The sequence below is a fragment of the Acipenser ruthenus genome, chromosome 9 (genome assembly GCF_902713425.1).
Source record: "Acipenser ruthenus chromosome 9, fAciRut3.2 maternal haplotype, whole genome shotgun sequence".
Taxonomy (NCBI): Eukaryota; Metazoa; Chordata; class Actinopteri; order Acipenseriformes; family Acipenseridae; genus Acipenser; species Acipenser ruthenus.
The window spans coordinates 34,880,861-34,896,910 of record NC_081197.1 but is presented as its reverse complement, the minus strand read 5'-3'; the positions used below and the strand labels follow the sequence as shown (position 1 = coordinate 34,896,910).

The 16,050-nt window shown below is 37.0% G+C and overlaps 1 protein-coding gene across 1 annotated transcript; it reads right to left on the bottom strand.

Moving 5' to 3' along the window:
• Positions 1–11,037: 11,037 nt before the first annotated feature.
• LOC117405141 (leukemia-associated protein 7-like) lies at positions 11,038–13,789 on the bottom strand. Its single transcript, XM_034007959.3, has 2 exons — positions 13,222–13,789; positions 11,038–12,552 (listed from the first exon to the last, which is right to left on the bottom strand). The coding sequence occupies exons 1-2, from the start codon at positions 13,603–13,605 to the stop codon at positions 12,340–12,342; spliced, it is 597 nt and encodes a 198-aa protein (XP_033863850.1). The 5' UTR covers positions 13,606–13,789; the 3' UTR covers positions 11,038–12,339.
• Between the last annotated feature and the right edge of the window lie 2,261 nt (positions 13,790–16,050).

Genomic DNA, 16,050 nt, shown 5'->3' with positions numbered 1-16,050 from the left:
TTGTTATACTGTATAGGCCTTTATTAACTAGATATTAAAACACGAGGAACCTGTTTTAAAATGATTTTGATTCATGTATACATAGAAAACAACAAAAACAATTCTGGGAAATGGACTGTGACTAGCTTAGGGTGAAATAACCTTGATAAAACTAAATTGTCATATCGTAGGTGTTTAATAAAATAAACTGTACAAAAGACACAAGGCGATATACAGGGTGTTCAACGATTAAAGTTCACAGACAGAAAATGTCAACTGGCGTGAACCCTCCCTTTAATTTGAGAAATTTGCGCATGCGCGGTAAAGGTGATATCTACTTTTTTTCATGGTCTACCAATTTCCTGTGACACCGTGCTTCCCATTGTTTGTTTACAGAGTGCATGTATTCTATGAGTGATTAATTACAATTAGGTACGGCACTTGAGAGGCTCCTCTAATGTGGTTTATAGAGTCAATTGGTTCCTTGTGTGCCACTCTTGGGTATAAATAGTTTATTTTACAAGTTGTGGAACAGCTGTTGCTGTAATTTTACACTAACAGAAAATACATTAATCCATTGATTATATATATATATATATATATATATATATATATATATATATATATATATATATATATATATATTCTATACACACCATTTAAAAAAAAAATAAGTTTGCTGCATTGCATGACGCAACAATTGTTGAGACGGAATCTTAGTTGCTCGTCTCCTGCCACTACTTGCAGCAGTTGTAAGTTATATATCCTATAGCTAAGCTCTGTTGAAGCAAAACAGGGGTAGGCTTTATTTCCAAAGGGTGATTTTGTTTCAATTATTAATTAAAGCATCAGGACACTACACCATTAACATAACTGAATGTAAACTGTACACAAGTTGTTTAAAACATATAAATCTCAGGTCTTACAAATGGACACTTAGCAGTATATATTTCATAAGAAGTAGATAACTTTGAGAAAAATGAACATGACATTAAACAAATAGAATACAATGTAAATATTCTATTTACAGTTTCAAGGTTACACAGCTTTCTAAAACAAGCAAATAAAGGTATAATGAACCTGTTGTCAGTCGCCTTGGGACCAAACATACTTTCAGTTTCTCAAGCAGATCACCTCTTTCCCAAGGTTAATCTGCCCACTTAGTGACCTCAATAAATACGTAGCTAATTTAAACCATGTGGCAGCAAATTGAAAACATGGACCTTAAAACTGTGTATTTTCTTTTTCATGTTGTAATTTCTCCCTGGAGATATGCTGAAACAGCATGATTATGTCAATGAGAGATGTGGTGTATTTCTGTATTAAATACCATAAATCATTAATATCATAAATCCCTTGAAAGCTGTAGGCTACTTCTCTTAAAGTTTGGTTGACTGTGTTTTAAAGCAAAACAGAGGCTGTGTGCCATTTTGCCCAGTATCCCAGCATCAAAGTATTATAAAACATTTTTTGTTTCTGTACAATATTTAAAATGTATTTATTATTATTTTTTTTAAACCGATAAATAGTACATGCTGATTGTACAGAAGTACACTGACTAATTCTCTGACTAGGAACTATAAAGGGGTGAAGCTTTGACACATTAAACCTCAGTTTGATAAATATTATTTGAGCCATTAACTTGCAAGACTTTGGTAATTTCACAGGATAATTAGTGCAGGCAGTTAGCAGTAGCATACATAAGACATACAGTACAGTTTACACTGAAGCATTTGTCTACAATTTGAGACACAATTTTGGTTTGTTGTCAATGATTTCCTTCTGAGGAGAGCTGTGAGTGTTCAGTGTGAGCAGAACAGGTTTTCTAGTCTACAAGTGAATGTACTGTGGCAGACTAGGCGGAGGAAGTGTTACAGGGCACACTAAGTGTGTTTGTGGCTGCCTATGCACAGCCACAGGTGATGGTAATTGTGTTTAATTGTATTTAGTTATTTGTTAACTAAATAGTGATTAATTGAGTGAATGATTGTTGATTAAAAAGTGTGGAATGTGGCCAGGTGGTAATTGTACACAATTGGTCATGCCCTATAAAAAGAACAAAGAACTAATGTTTGGTGTGGGTTGTGGAGGAGAGGAGAGGAGAGGAGAGGAGAGGAGAGGAGAGGAGAGGAGAGGAGAGGAGAGGAGAGGAGAGGAGAGGAGAGGAGAGGAGAGGAGAGGAGAGGAGAGGAGAGGAGAGGAGAGGAACCATGATTTGTGTGCTGTTTTGTTTTGATAAGTTTGATGAGTTCTGTGTGTAGTGTTTTGTTCAAACTGTTATTTTGTTCCTGTGTTTTGTTTGTTTTGTGTTTATTAAAAGTGCGCAGAATGCGCTAAACTACAGTTTCTGTGTATGGGTTGTTATTTCTGCCACTGACCAGCCTTAACAGCCAGTCAGGCTACCACATATGGTGGCAGGGTGGGATAGCACCCCCCTACTGACCCGGAGTTACTGTAGCCGGAACCGGAGTTGCTGCTTCCGTCTCCAGAGTCAGAGGGGGGAGAGTTGCTGCTCCCTCTTATGGGAATGAAAGAGCAGGAGGAGGAGTTGAGGAGACCACCCCTGTGCCACAGTCCAGCACCTGGGGGTTGGATCCCTCGACCTGGGCTCCCAGACACCCGGCCTTCGTATCTGGACCTCTGGTCACTGGGCGTAATTCCCAGGTTGCTGCACCACCAGGCACAGTCATTTGCCTGATCTCCTACTTTGCTCCCCTGATGCCCCCAGACGTCCCTGCACTGTCGGCAGACGTCACTGGTGTTCCCTCTGCCTCCTGCTTTGTTCCCCCTGGTGGATCAGACATCGCTGTAGCGGCTCCAGGGCTCTCCCCTCTGCAGGTTGTTGCAAACCCCTGGTCACCAACCTTGGCTCCTGACGTCTCATCCACTGCACCTAGGTCCCCTGTCACTGGGTCTCGGTCTCTGGAGGGGGACACTGGACTGTAGGCCAACCCTCCCTCAAGAAGAGAATATGAAAATGGACAATGTGGAACTTGAAGGAAGGTAGTTATGTTTTAAGGGGAGGGGGAGGGGGATGAGGTTGCCTTGGTAGTGCTGTGTGTGCTGCGCACAAGGGGGAGGACGTTTGGCAGAGTAGGGGGAGGAAGTGTGACAGGGCAGAGGCCCTGCACACTAAGAAATGTGTGTTTGTGGCTGCCTATACACAGCCATAGCTGATGGTAATTGTGTTTAGTTAAGTGAATGACGGTTGATTGAAAAGTGTGGAATGTGGCCAGGTGGTAATTGAATGATTGGTTGTGAATTACCCCTGGTCACACTCCATAAAAATAGAATTCATGTTTGGTGTGGGTTGTGTGAGAGCTGAGGAGGAGAAAGAAACAGAGAAGAGTAAGAAAGGTACAGTGATAGCAGTGCTTGTGTGCTGTTTTGATTAGTTTGAAGAGTTTTGTGTGTAGTGTTTTGTTCAAACTATTATTTTGTTACCATGTTTTGTTTGTTTTGTGTTTATTAAAAGTGCACAGAAAGTGCTAAACTAGTTTCTGTGTCTGGGTTGCTATTTCTGCCGCTGTCCAGCCTTGACCTCCAGTCACGGTACCACCGTATCAGTCCTTCTAAATTATAAAAAGCTTATTAAAAATGTACTATTATAACACAAGCAGGGAGCTGGGCCCAACTAGGTTTGCACAAGCCAACAATGATACTGTTCTATTGCACTGTGGGTCATCATACTTTTAATGCCCGCCTCCTTGTCACTGATTGGTTGGGTGCACTTTACTGTTACAAATGATGATTATACACATGCATTGTATTCATCATGTCCCTGAGGATAGGTCAGTGATGATTGTCTTAGAGTCCCGTTGATTGCTCTGGGCAATTGCTTGTTGGTTAAAACTTTATAACATTGAGTAAGACCAAATTAAGTTTGTTCTTTGCATTAACATTGGTGGTTAAACTAATTGTACCGACCACATTGTTACATGAAGTATATTGATGTTTATTTATTTTACACACTTGTTGAGTTACATTTTTCACAGAATTTACTGGTGTCTGGAAATAATTATTTAAAGGGTTTTGCGTTTCATAAAAGAGCTGAGCAGCTGAACAAATGTAATGTGAATCTCCTGGCTGGTACATTGTAAATGATGTAGGCCTGCAAATTCTGGGCAGGAACAAAAGGGGTTGGTTTGCTTAGTCAGTAAGTAACTATTCACAATCTCACACTACTTTGTTCACTATTATGTAAGTCATACCAGAATGACCACAAGTTGACTTCAGAAATCTCAAACACAACCCCATCTGCAAATATCAGCAGAGAGTAAAAACAATCAAAAACCAAGAATACATTTTAAGGCAAAACTTATATTTTTGCATGGTAAATGTATACTGAAATGCAGCAGAATATTAAAGCTATTCTCATGTCAGAATCAGTTTGTTTTAAATGGTTTATATGGTCTTTATGTAAATCCATTGTGAGTTCCCAAGAGCTTACATGTGAAACAAGTATATCATGTTACAGCTATGTTGGGTTGTTATTACATTACTAAAGCAGATTTCCATAATCTTACACATCCACGACAGCCAATTAAACACTGAGGGGCTGCAATAAAATAGTTACATTCATTTCAAAGTGTTCAGTAATTAAAAGCCAAGTCACTGCCAATACACCGAAAGGGTTGCTGGTCTACCAAGGACATTAAATAGTTTGTTATATCACCCAGAAGTGAGTGTTCGTAACAACTGCAGGAAACAAATCAAGATAAGAGACACCGTTATCTTTTACCACAATGAAAGCCTAATTTGCCCAAAATACGAACTTTTGGTCACGCTTTATTTTAAAGGTGTTTTTTTTGTTTGTTTATTAACTGTTAACAAATAGCTAATACACATGTTAATGTACATTATTTATTTTCTGTTAACTGTTAGTTAATAATATATAATAGGCCAGCTAAAACTGCAAACACCAGAGCCCTATGGATGATCAATCAAACACCAGAGACCTATGATGATCAATACCCAGTCAATCATATGCTTGAAATCGGTTCAAATTGTTACTGTAGTAATGTTTAGCAAATTAAATCAAGTTTTTTATTAACCCTAACTAAAAATTAACAATTATTATTATTACATTTCATAGTAGACACCCTTATCCAGGGCAACTTACAATTGTTACAAGATATCACATTATTTTTTACATACAATTACCCATTTATACAGCTGGGTTTTTACTGGAGCAATCTAGGTAAAGTACAACAGCAGTGCCCCCCCCCCCGGGATTGAACCCACGACCCTCCAGTCAGGAGTCCAGAGCCCTAACCACTACTCCACACTGCTGCCCTAACAGTGTTTGTTAACAGTTAATAAACTAAAAAAAAAAAAATAATAATGCGTGACAACAACATGCTGCTTTCTTTTAAAACCCACATTGTGTACAGACCTTGCTTTTTTACATTAACAGTAGAAGGCCTACATTGTATTTGTAGGTACAGTATATGTTGTATGGTACTATTGATGGTCAATGCAGCCATTGCATTGGGCTGGATGCATGGGCGACCATTATCCTTTTGAAGTAATTGAGATCCTTCTGTTTTACAACTGTTGTTGCTTCGTTTTACACTGCTCAGTCTATGTACAATGTTTTTACCCTTTGAACCTCTGTGCTTCCTAAAACTTTAAGGCAAATGACATATAACTGGGACAAAACCAATGAAATGGGCAATATTTAAAAACAGACGTAAGATTGGATCTGTTTATAAATGGTGGTGAATTAATTAATTATGCTGCTTCAATGAGACAAGGAGTAATTAGAATCTCTGAGGAACTAAATATGCATTATATACAGTTGTTTATCGAACAACTGGTAAACATATATAAAGATAAAAATACTAAATACTGTTTTTGATTTGATGACATGTACAGTAGCTACTGAACTCACGTAACTGGAAAATAAACTTGGTTTTAATTTTATTTTCGCATTGATTGAAACTTTATAGAACGATAAGAAAAATGGATTTTAAAATTGATACTAAATACATGTAGAAGACAATATAATTTTGGGGATCCCAATCCAGGTCTTTCAAGGACCATGGTGGTGGTTCTGAAGGTGTGAATAATAGAGTTTATGTGAGGCGGGGACAGACTTAACTGAACTTGAGAGGAACATCACTGATTCTTGCCAAAGCATCATTAGTTTGTGGTGACAGATATCTCTCTTCACTTAAGTGCCTGGACTATGGGAAGAGAGGCAGCCTGAACTTGACAAGTTAGTTACTGTTCTGTCTGTAAGACACAGAAGACACAGGCTCTTGCCATGGGCTCCCTGGACTGAAAGAGATATTGTTTAAAAAAAAAAAAAGAAAAAAGACGCGTGGGCAGCCAGTTGAACAAACAAATGCACGTCACCAGATGAAGCATTCCGCTTTCTTTTCTCATGGTCTTCTTTTGGACGTCATTAACCTTAGCGTTTCCTAGTCTCCCCAAAGGAAATGTATTTACAGAAAGAGCCATTTAGCTTGTATGCGCTGTCCACGTGCATTTCATCCCCCATCTGCAATTTCCTCTGAACATAACTGCTAAGAAGTCCTTAGCATCAAATGCCAAAATGAATAAAGCCAGAATGAAAAAGCTAGATCCATCCTGATGGGTTTGAGTATACATAGCTGTGTTATGAATAGGAATATTTTTTCAGACTTGCACCAATTGGCTGCCAATCTGAGCTACCATTGATTTTTTCCGGACCCTTTCCCAAAGCAGGCCAAAATGGTATGGGTGGAACATCATCACAAAACTGAACAATCAAGTGCAGGGTGGCCATAAACATATATTCCACAGCCACGGTGAGCAGGTTTCTCTGTGCATTCATATTCTCGTTTTTTTTTGTAACAAATTTTTTTAGGATTATCGGAAGCAAAGCAAAAGCGTCCAACCTTTCGGTTTTGTAAATAACTGAAAGCGATCTTAGCTGTAACGCTTGATAGGAAAGAACCAACACCATCCATTGAAAACTTACATTGCATGGAAACAGTCTTATCTCTCAACTCAAGTAGACTATTAATGGGGGTTCAGGAGGAATGTGGGATAACCTGGATCAACTCAGATTGTGAGTGAGTGGAGCTGAATCAGCAACCAAATTTTTCCTTTCTGATCACTCAGCCAAGTGACTCTTATGGGATACTGTTTTCTTATCCCAGGACAGGAACTAAAAGGGTAACCTTCTGGAGCACAGTCATAACAATTTATTTTCATTTATTTTATATAAGTCTTAACTACAGCTATGGCCAAAAGTTTTGCATCACCTAGAATTTTAGTATTGAGACATAATTTAGATATTTTATTTAATATAATGTAATCAAAGAAATTACAAATGATATTGCAAGTCTACTGGAAGCCATAATAGTAGTACAGTATTTAGATTTTAGATTTTGAAATGCCCCATTTGTACATTTGTCAGTTTTTCGTAAAGTATGTGGAAAAATACAAAGCGGTGTGTAATTCAACATGTTAACGTAACATTAATAAGCAGGTTTCATTCGACTCTATGAAGCACAATTATTAAATTCTATATGGTGATGCAAATTTGTGTCCATAGTTGTACAGCACATTCTATTTTATTAAACCTGTGTTAGACAGTTTGTTTTTGTTTGTACTGAAAGACTGTTCTATTTATGCTAGCCTGATGAATAAACACTGCAAAGAGTGTTTAAATATCATCTCTATCTATATAACAACTGTACTGAAATAAATAAATAGTGTGCTTTGTGCTGTGGTACACACAGGAAATACTCATAGCAGAGAAATACATTGCTCATATCAAAATGATTTGTGTTTTGGGGAAAGGTGTTGTGATTATAGTAGATAATTGGCTTTTACACTTCAGCTTTTCTTTGTTCAAATAAACTATAATCAAACCACTTAACACAATGTTGAGTGCTTGGCAATACAGGCTTATTATAATACATCCAAAAATATGCAAAATATATAAATATACATACAAACCATTTATTATTTTAACCTGTATTGTTAGGAACAACAGCACGGTCTCTTCTGAGGAAACCGAGAGTCATGGTAGACAATTTCACCAGGTGTTTATTGACAGGAGAAATAATCTGTCAAGAAGTGGATAATACATCTTCTTGTTCCTCCTTTTCTCCTTGTTGAGATGTTTATTTTTGGGTACGCTTGCGTAGATTTTCTTTTCATTACTAAGTCCATCTTGTAGACATCTTTTTATGAGACATCTTTATTTCAACTTGACCATTTTAAAAATGAGTTATTATTATTATTTATTTATTTTTTACCCTTTGGTGCCCAGTATCTGACATATTTGACATTGAGAAAATAAGCATTGAATAGGTCTGGGAACATACCCAGGGCAGTAAAGGGTTAATACAGTAGAAGTATTAAAAAAAAAAAAAAAAGGCTGTAACTTTTAGATCGATAGGTCCCCCTGCTGGGGATGTTGTAAACTTTCACCTCTGGTTCAGTTCTTTGTTTTATTCCCAGTAATTTTTTCAGAGAAGACCAAAAATATATACAAAAATATTCATGCATTTAAAAGAACATTAACAACAAGACACACAAAAAATTAAATTGGCACTTTTATTTTAAGGCTTTGTTTCTAGCCAAGTGATTACATCTGCATAACAAAAACAATAAACAAAAATAAAAGATTTGCCAGGTGCGATACTTTTTTGCTTTGTCTGGCATCATAAGGAGATCTATTTTAATACAAAAGTCATGTTGTGTCTTAAATTCTGTGTGGATATTGTGTTGTCCTTTATAATGTAAGGATCTGTGCAATGTTATCAATTTGTCAGAGCAAAAGCACAGCATTCAGAACTGGGCAGACACATGGCAAATTATTTAATTAGAGAAAAGTGTAAGGTACTGCACACAGGCAATAAAAATGTACATTATTAATATCATATGGGAGATACTGAAATTGAAGAAGGAATCTATGGAAAACACCTAGGAGTTTATGCTGACTCAGAAATGTCTTCATCTAGACAATGTGGGGAAGCTAAAAAAAGGCCAACAAGATGCTTGGATATATTGTGAGAAGTGTTGAATTTAAATCAAGGGAAGTAATGTTAAAACTTTACAATGCATTAGTAAGACCTCATCTAGAATATTGTGTTCAGTTCTGGTCACCTTGTTACAAAAAGGATATTGCTGCTCTAGAAAGAGTGCAAAGAGTGACCAGAATTATCCTTGGTTTAAAAGGCATGTCATATGCAGACAGGCTAAAAGAATTGAATCTATTCAGTCTTGAACAAAGAAGACTACATGATGATCTGATTCAAGTATTCCAAATTCTAAAAGATATTGACAATGTTGAACCAGGGGACTTTTTCGACCTGAAAAAAAAACAAGGACCAGGTGTCCCAAATGGAGATTAGATAAAGGGGCATTCAGAACAGAAAATAGGAGGCACTTTTTTTACACAGAGAATGTGAGGGTCTGGAACCAACTCCCCAGTAATGTTGTTGAAGCTGACACCCTGGGATCCTTCAAGAAGCTGCTTGATGAGATTCTGGGATCAATAAGCTGCTAACAACCAAACGAGCAAGATGGGCCAAATGGCCTCCTCTCGTTTGTAAACGTTCTTATGTTCTTAGTTCATGTGAGAATATTCAGATTTTTAAATGTATTTATTGACACCCATCTTTTTGAGGTGTTTCACACCTGTATTTCAAAAACACAAAAAACAAGGTTCATTTTGTCCATGTCATTCATGAAGGCAAATATGTTAAAGTTTGCCTTCAAAGTATTACCACTTACTGTTTCAGTCCCGCTTGATCAAACACTTTTATGCAGACAGACACACCTAACCTAATGTAATTGGTTTCTTTCCTTCAACTGATGTCAGCAAAATTTAGCAGGAAATGTGGTGCTACTTTGTGGCATTTATATAGCTTACTATTGGGGGCCATCTAGTGCCAATTGTGCAACAGTACAGCCTCTGCCTATTCTGAAATACATTCAACTGTTTCAATGCTCTCTAAGGCATGTATGATCTACATGAGTAATCACATCTTTCTGAACAATGACATTGGCTTCAGGGGGACCTGAAAAAAAATAATAATAAAAAAAAAACAACAACTGCTGTTAATAAATACCTGAACATTTAAAAATTATAATGCAATTTCTGTATAATCTTTCTGGTTTTGTGTATTGAAAAGCCTGTACACCCAGGCTTGGCATTCAAAAGAATCCATCAATCTGGTCCTTTGACTTGCAAGGCTACCTAGGGTGCACATCATATCACCTGTAGTGAGTGGACAAAGCAATATGAAAAAAGTATGCGGTAATGTAGCACATACTTTTGTGTCCATGAGCTATCCCTCACATGACTGATTCCTTTGCTATGCAAATGAATCACTGACATGAATTAGTTTGTATATAAAAGCTGCATCTCCCTGTTCCAAATCACATTCAGTCATGAAGGGTAAGACAGCAGATATGACAGGGAAGCGCTTTCCAATGCTGCACAAGAACAATGTTTCACAAGGAAAAAAATATCCAGACTACTTTGGGCCATTTTGGAGAACAGACTTCACTTTAGATTTCTACCATATAATATCAGAGGCAGAGGCACAAAAAATAATTGGGCAGAGGCTGTACTTTTTCCCTCTGGACACTTATCACTCTTCCTTAAATGCGCTTTACTTGCTCTTATCTGCCCCCTATTTTACTGCATCTAATCCTGTACTTTAGAGTACTGTAATCTGTCAAGTGTTATTTAATCTGTAGTATTTTGTATTTAATTATATCCTGATGTAACTATCACTTATCTGCTCCGTTATTGAATCGTATTTTGTCATACTTGTACTTGCTAGAACCACAGTCATTGTATTTATCTTGCTCTTAATTGTATTATTACATGTACTGTGATTCTTGAAATGTATTTTTGTTTACGACTGTAAGTCGCCCTGGATAAGGGCGGCTGCTAATAAATAAATAAATAAATAAATAAATAAATAATATCAAGGTGAATTACAAGGTAACCATTGAGGAATGGCCATTCATCCCTCCTTTTCAAATTGAATCACTTTGTGGTATTGATTTATGTCTATTAACAAAAACAATAGAGAACAAATGTTTTGAAAAGGGGAGATTTATTGAAATTTTTGCAGGTAAACATTTTGAGAGAGCCTGTGGAGATACAGAATTCCCTATAGAATAAGTTTTCAAGTAACTGTAGCGAACTACCAAACTACAGCTTTCTCAATGAACAGCAGACTATTATATAGCTTGAATTGTTGTACCATTAAAGCATAGTAAAATAAATAAATAAATAAAAACCATAAAAGAACTACAAGGTAACCTTGCTGTTAAAGGGGTGCTAACCAAGGATTTAAACCCCCTTCCTTTGCTGTAGCTCGGTTTCACTTAAATGGTCAGCCGCATTAGACGTGATCACATTCCAGGCAGATTTGTTTTCACTTTTTTTTTAAACTATAGTGTATATAGTTAAAGTATACAAAAGAAAATATCTAAAATAGGTTTTAGAAGTATGAGGGAGTGATAATGCTGTGAATGCTGAGAAGACGATGAAAGAAAATGGATTTTGAAACGTTGGGTAACACTAATCACTTCACCACTTGAAAATGTCACATTAACTGCCCTGCATAAGAAATACGCATTCATAACACTCCCATTTTAGTTACTTTGATAAACTATGCGGTTGTAACAGAATACATCCATATTGTAAATGTTTCAATGATTTCAGTTTACATTTTAGAAACTGTTAATATCAAGATCTGTTTTATTCCTCCTGGATCTCTTCTGCAAATTCCTCAAAACCAGCACTGACCACATACAGTATCTTGGTGAAAATATTATATAAACATACATATTCCGGAGTTAGTCTTAACCTACACTAAAATTAACCTAAAGTAAACATGCTTAAATGTTGATTACATTGTGTGAATATCTAATGTAGTTCCCAGGTAATCTGTATGAAGAATAAGAACTCAACACCTGAGTTTATTGGTGCTTCAAGATTGTTCAACCCACTTCACCGATCATATATTGAAATAGATGAAACCCTACATACAGCACAAACCTTAAAATGAATATATATATATATATATATATATACAGTAAAACAAAACTTAATTGTATCCTGCATAAAAACTACACTTTTGAACAGAATCATTGTTCTTTAAATGCTACCAACTGACCAACATGTTTTTTTTCATGCAATAAAAGTGTCGGGCCAGCACGATTACACACCACATGACACAGAGACTAAAAAGTAAAGCATCACACCACAGACCCTTGCTTCTTCATCAAGGCTTGTCTGCTCTCCAAAATCAAATTCCTTGCAGAAAAAAAAAAATGCCTACATAAAACCCCTTTAGTGGACCATTGATTACAACTGAAATACAGCAGACCATTTCAAATATCTGGAAAAGCCCAGAGGATGTGTCGGAGGTTTCTGGTATGCGGTATGCAGTATGTGGAATCGGAGCTGGAGGTGGACAGCAATGACAGCAGATTCTCTGTGATTGATTTCAAGCAGCCATGCAGTTCCTTCAGGTCTCTGTCTGGTTGGGACCGCTCTGCCTGTGATGCTATACGGCTGCAGATGTTTCGAAGTTCAATGCTGTCCTGTAACACAGACACAAAAGTAGAACGCAGAGCTTTATTTAAAACCATTACACTTTCTTTCAAGGGGGTCCTAGCTAAGATATGCAGACACAACACAAGCCACTATAAAGTTAAATACTGTATTTCTGCAGCAACACCACCATAGAGTCTGATCTCTCAGAAGTCAACCTAGTCCTGTGTATTGGTAACAATTACAAATGTGTCTTGAGCTCACAGTAAAACCTGGAATGCATCAAACTACAAAAGCAATGCGAGCCTTATTTTCACCCCTGGATTAATTTAAACCCCATGTGTGTATAACACTTAGTACAAAGCCATATTATGTTAATTTGGGGAGGTATTCCTTGGCTCCCAAGTAAATTCACTTTTCCTAAATATTTTTATATTTTGTAAAACTGTAGTACCACATAAAAAGTACAAATCACTTCTAAAGTCAAGAGTTTACAGACTGTGACTACATTGAAAAAGATGAATATACAACATATACAGCTGTTGAACATTTCCAATTTGTTATTAGTCTTTATTTCAGGCATAATACCAAATGGGGGCTGCTGAAAAATCTCTCAATGAAGTTTGTCATTATTAATAGTATTACACAGTGGGCAACCTATGGATATTTTAGCACGCTCACAAAATGTTATAATCGCAGGTCACAGCTGAACGTCTTACCTTTGAGTGAATAGAAACTCCCTGTGCCTGAAGGGGTGTGCATTGAATGTTGCGCTCTGCTGCCATCAGCTGAGAAGCGATCTCCATTAGTTTGGTTAGAATGCTTCGCCTAGCTTTCTGTGCGAGTGTGCTGACTGGTGTCACTGGCGTCTGCCTATCATCTGTGATGTGTTTCCTTTTCCAACCCGAACCGTTAGCTTTCAAAACGCATGGCCCAGAATTGCCAGTTATCACCGGATGAGTTTCTGGTGACTGTGTGTCTTTGCTAAATTCATCCTGATTATGACCTGCTCCAAATTCAATTCGAGTTTGATGGGCTTTCCTAAGGAACCTTAGCGCTTCGACCTGGTGGTCTAAGGAGTTCTTCAATGAAACGGGCTGCATTCTTCAGGCTCGCAGCTGGGACTGGAGGAGGTTCATCAGAAGCACAGCAAAAACACCTGACTCAGCCCTAGCGTGTGTCCGAAACCCCACTGCTGTATCACGCGCACAGTGGGGGTGCGGTACCGCCTCAATGATTTAATCACCTACAGAAGACTTTGTTTCTTTTTTTTGTTATTTTGTTATACCACCTGACGCATAACAACCCCCCCCCCCCCCCCAACAGTTGTGCACTACCCTTGTTATTGATTAGAGATCATCAAAATGCAGATTACTGAATTACTGAACAACTGAAAGAAAACCACATTGTTTCTCCTCTATAGAGCTTGTGTTTGCAAAACAATCGAGACAGACAGGTGTTCTGTTGCTGATAGGAAAATGAACTTACGCTATCTCGTATAAAACAGTCATTTTGTATAGTCGATAACAAGTTGTGTGTGTTGGACAGCTGCATTTTTTAATCCCCCTCTTAAAAAAAAATTAAAAGCGCAACAAGAATAAGTAACAACATATCAAGAAAATAACACACTATTAGTAAAGTACACGTCAGACACATTGCTTGAATACAAACGAACAGTAGTGGATAAGGAATTTTAAATATATTCAAATTTAAATAGCCAGAAATTAGGAACTTTATATCTTTATATCCACCTCACAATACAAGTGTGCGTTGCTTAATGTTTGACATAATAATTCAACACCATATTTAAAATGTAATTAAATCGGCTCAAATTATTTTAAATGCATTGATTTTAACATGGCCCTCGTATAATGAAATGATATTTGAATTGGAAAACAAAACACAAATTACACACACATGCATTAATTTAAATATTGTTCATGGTCCTTTGGGGCGAATTAGTAATATATACTATGGTAATAAGTAATTACAGTAAGTGAGGATAGGTAATACAGCAACACTGAATAATCTGAGTGCATACATAAAAAGAAACATGATGTTTAAAAGCTCAAGCAAAAACCTAATGCAACACCTTATGCATATTTTCGCGTTTAATGTTTGACACATTACTTTAGAGGCAGGTGTTATCAAAATAAATAAATAACAATATATAGTATATAAATACTAAAATATGTTTCGTTTGTTGAATATCACACAGGGCGAGGCAATCCACACACAGGCGGAGGGCGGGCGCTAACCATAAAGCACAGCGCCGTATCGGCTAAAACATGTACAAAAACAGTCACGTTAGATTACGATGTTAAAACAATATTCACACCCACATATTCAGCATTGGTTTAGGGCTCCATGCACACACAACAAATTAAAACCAGAGGCACTAAAAAGCCAAGAAAATCTATTCCATTTATTTGCACATCACACTAAGTACATACAACTTTTTATATCATGCAAGTTAACGGGTTTTACAAATAATATTAATTAATGCTTGGTTATGAGACCCCAATACACAGTTCTATTAACACATAGTCTGATAGTGTAGCAGTCCTATACCTCTACGTGGCGTTGTGCCAAATATTGTCTCCTAGCATCATTTTAATAATAAAGTAATAATGTGCAACATATTGTATAACCGTATAGATTTTATATTTTAATTACTTTACCTTCTTTGTTTTTGAAGATAAGAGAACATTGTACTGCTAATTAGTGCATTTACTAGTGTAGCGGATCCAAGTACTGTCTCCATTTACCTTTTAATGTGTGTAATCACTAACACGTTTTTTTAGAAAAAAGATTAAGATATATGGTTACGATACTAACAACAGGTTCTACAAGAATTAAAGATGTACTGTATACGTTTGGAGCAAAACTATTGAAATGAGACAATTTTTGGCAGACAAGATTAAAAAATGACGGAAAAAAATAAACTAGGCATGCGCAAACTAATTTACATGCGCGCCGAGTACCGGAACTCGGAAGAAGCAGCTCTGACCAGCGTCTGGATGCACCAGGTCTGATCTGTCCCTCTTCACAGTCTTCATTCCTCAATCCTAACCCAGTTTCTTATATATTGTTTTGCGATGCCCACTTGTTGGTTATTGCAGGGCCTGGTTTGCTTCTTTGCTATGTTTACCTCCAGTACAAGGGCTTGTTCCTGTTTCTAAGCAACACAGCAAATCCTGTTCTTGGTGTTGAACACTGCTTCCCCCCAACTATCATTTTAGCTTCTGCAAACTGTGCAAAGTTGTTACAATGTATCAGTCAAAATATAACTACTTCCCTTGCTATGATTGAAGCTAAAGCTCATTTGCAAAGTTTGCACAATTTATTTCTGACCCTACAGCGGTATGAACTGCATAAAGATTTAATATCTACAAAAAAAAAAGAGTGAAAATGAATGAAACCTGTATGGGCAAACCAGACCATATTGGGGCCTCCCATTGTTCATATTTTCGAGGCTCAAAAACAATTAAGGGATATTCAGAGATGTGCACTGTATATTAATCTTTATAAATTGCACGTCCTGTATT